This window comes from Micropterus dolomieu, unplaced genomic scaffold (genome assembly GCF_021292245.1).
Source record: "Micropterus dolomieu isolate WLL.071019.BEF.003 ecotype Adirondacks unplaced genomic scaffold, ASM2129224v1 contig_12721, whole genome shotgun sequence".
Lineage (NCBI taxonomy): Eukaryota > Metazoa > Chordata > Actinopteri > Centrarchiformes > Centrarchidae > Micropterus > Micropterus dolomieu.
The window spans coordinates 1-2,327 of NW_025741707.1; the positions used below are offsets into that span (position 1 = coordinate 1).

A 2,327-nucleotide genomic window follows, 5' to 3' on the forward strand; every position below is an offset into this window, starting at 1 on the left:
AATATTCAACATTTCTTACATTTTAGCTCAGAAACTGCATGTTTTCAGATAAGGATACACACTGAAAAATATGTTTACTATGATGTCACATGGTTGCATTAGTTGTACTTAGACTTTTGGGTTTGATTGCAAATAAATGCCACACACAATGCATAAAACGTGATTATTTAAAAGGATGTGGGGATTTGCTAAATAAAATTTGTTGCTGATAACGAAACGAGATCATTAAGCCTGGATATGACGTGCTTCCTCACAGAAGTGTAAAGTCAAGATGAACGTTTAAAGATCAGGAAATGATGATGTTTTATTATTATATGTATTTTGTTATTTTGGTCACATGAAGAAAGCATGTGTGCCAACAGGGAGATCAATAAATGAGTGCAGTCAGGGATTTTTGGTTATTACACAATATATATGGCAAGACTAAAGTTGCTGAACCTTTAAATGAAATCTATAATAACTGATCGTTATGTTTTTTATGGTTTGGTTGACAATTGACTTAATTAAAATAACATTGTCTTTACTATCATTCATGTAACACAGTTTAAAATGTTTCAGTGTGTTGTGTATATGGTATGCATGTACTTCTGCAATAATAATAAGAAAATTAAATCTTTTGCAAAATCTGCTGTAATTTTAATGTGTGTTCTTCATTGTATGTAACTGAAATATGTTTGCAAGAATAGAATAAGTATAAGCATTATGCTCTATGATAGAGATGGTTTTCTAAGCACACTAGTTAGGGATAAAAAAAAGAAGATAATCATTGATCTGTGGGACAGAAAAATGAAAATAGAGAATTTTCCAATCACCACTGATGAGGAATTTCCCATTCTCATTCCCAGCATCCCTCAGTGCGTGATGCAAGCCTGTTCCTGGGAGCAGGTAGTGTACTGTAAGTGCTGTCAGTGATGAGGCAACAGTGGCCTGTAAGTCAGTATATAAACCAGCACATTTTTCACGCTCAACCATCAGACAGGAGAACTCAGAGGAGCTGACAAGAGTCACCAAAGAGTCAAAGGATTGAACAACTTAAACCTCTCAAACCCTTCTAAGATGAAGACACTCAGTGTTGCAGTTGCAGTGGCCGTCGTGCTCGCCTTTATTTGCCTTCCGGAGAGCTCTGCTGTCCCAGTCACTGAGGTGAGTTAATTGACTTGACTAACACTCATTTCAGTCACTTATTAGGTATAAATGTTTTGTCAGAATGCTAAAATGTGGCTCCTACTATAAATGTGCACAATTCATTAACAGGTGCAGGAGCTGGAGGAGCCAATGAGCAATGACAATCTAGCTGCTGCACACGAAGACATGTCAGTGGAATCCTGGAAGGTTTGTTCAGTTAACTGGTTAAACTGAGACAAATACACTGAGCTGTCTCAAATCTGAGAGGGGGGTGTTTTCTCAGAGTGACTGATGATGCTGGAGATGAACACCTTGCTGTGTCTTTTGTCTTTCACACAGATGCCATATAACAACAGACAGAAGCGCGGCATTAAATGTCGCTTTTGCTGTGGCTGCTGCACCCCCGGCGTCTGTGGAGTGTGCTGCAGGTTCTGAGGATTCCTGCTCCAACAAACACTAAATATTAATTTCTTGTGCTTTTTGTTTTAAAGCAGTTTTACCACCTACAGTTGAATTTATGGCTGTACACTTTTGAGGATTCGGTTATGCTGTAATTACTGTGTGCTCAGTGATGTGACCACGTCATCCACATGTTAAATTTCTTCAAAATACTAAAGTGTATCATCACAATAAACTTAAATGTTACTAATATATTGTGTGTAACACTGTTGTTTTATCAATGAATATGCACAATTGACACATCACTATTCTCAATACATTCTCTACAGTCATTATTCCAACACTCTCAGTTACATAGAAGTGATTCAATAACAGCCAGTTCTTGAAAACATTGAAACGTCTGTTTCTTGTTTCTTGAAAAAATCTCCAGTGCCGATGAATTGATGTGTCATTTTTCTTGCAGTAGTGATATCAAACCTGCACAATATTTGTTGGTGATGAGATCAACTTAATCTACTACGGTTTTTAGTTCCTGCATAAATATACAGTCAGGTCAGCAAACATTTGCTAAATAAAGCGAGTTTGTGTGTGAGAGATTAATTGAAACATGTCACCATAGTTTTTGCATATTTGTCACAAATGATGCAGCTGTGTTGTTTTGCATCAGCATTTTATTGATTTTCCACGATTCAGTTAAGGTATCCACAGTTTTCAAAGTTTAGGCTGAACTTTGAACCTATCAACAAACAGGTTAAAGAAAATTGAGACAGAACACTATGAAAGGATAAGGCAGTTTAAAGTAT

At 36.6% G+C, this 2,327-nt stretch overlaps 1 protein-coding gene across 1 annotated transcript; it reads left to right on the forward strand.

The window, feature by feature from the left end:
* The first annotated feature begins 975 nt into the window (after nucleotides 1-975).
* On the forward strand, nucleotides 976-1,776 carry LOC123966119 (hepcidin-like). The gene is made up of 3 exons (XM_046042340.1): nucleotides 976-1,143; nucleotides 1,255-1,332; nucleotides 1,465-1,776. The coding sequence occupies exons 1-3, from the start codon at nucleotides 1,057-1,059 to the stop codon at nucleotides 1,558-1,560; spliced, it is 261 nt and encodes an 86-aa protein (XP_045898296.1). The 5' UTR covers nucleotides 976-1,056; the 3' UTR covers nucleotides 1,561-1,776.
* Nucleotides 1,777-2,327: the final 551 nt, after the last annotated feature.

Coding starts and splice junctions, on each gene's coding strand:
- LOC123966119 (XM_046042340.1), top strand. CDS start 1,057: ATGAAGACACTCAGTGTTGCAGTTGCAGTGGCCGTCGTGCTCGCCTTT. Junction 1,144..1,254: donor CTGCTGTCCCAGTCACTGAG/GTGAGTTAATTG, acceptor ATTCATTAACAG/GTGCAGGAGCTGGAGGAGCC. Junction 1,333..1,464: donor TGTCAGTGGAATCCTGGAAG/GTTTGTTCAGTT, acceptor TCTTTCACACAG/ATGCCATATAACAACAGACA.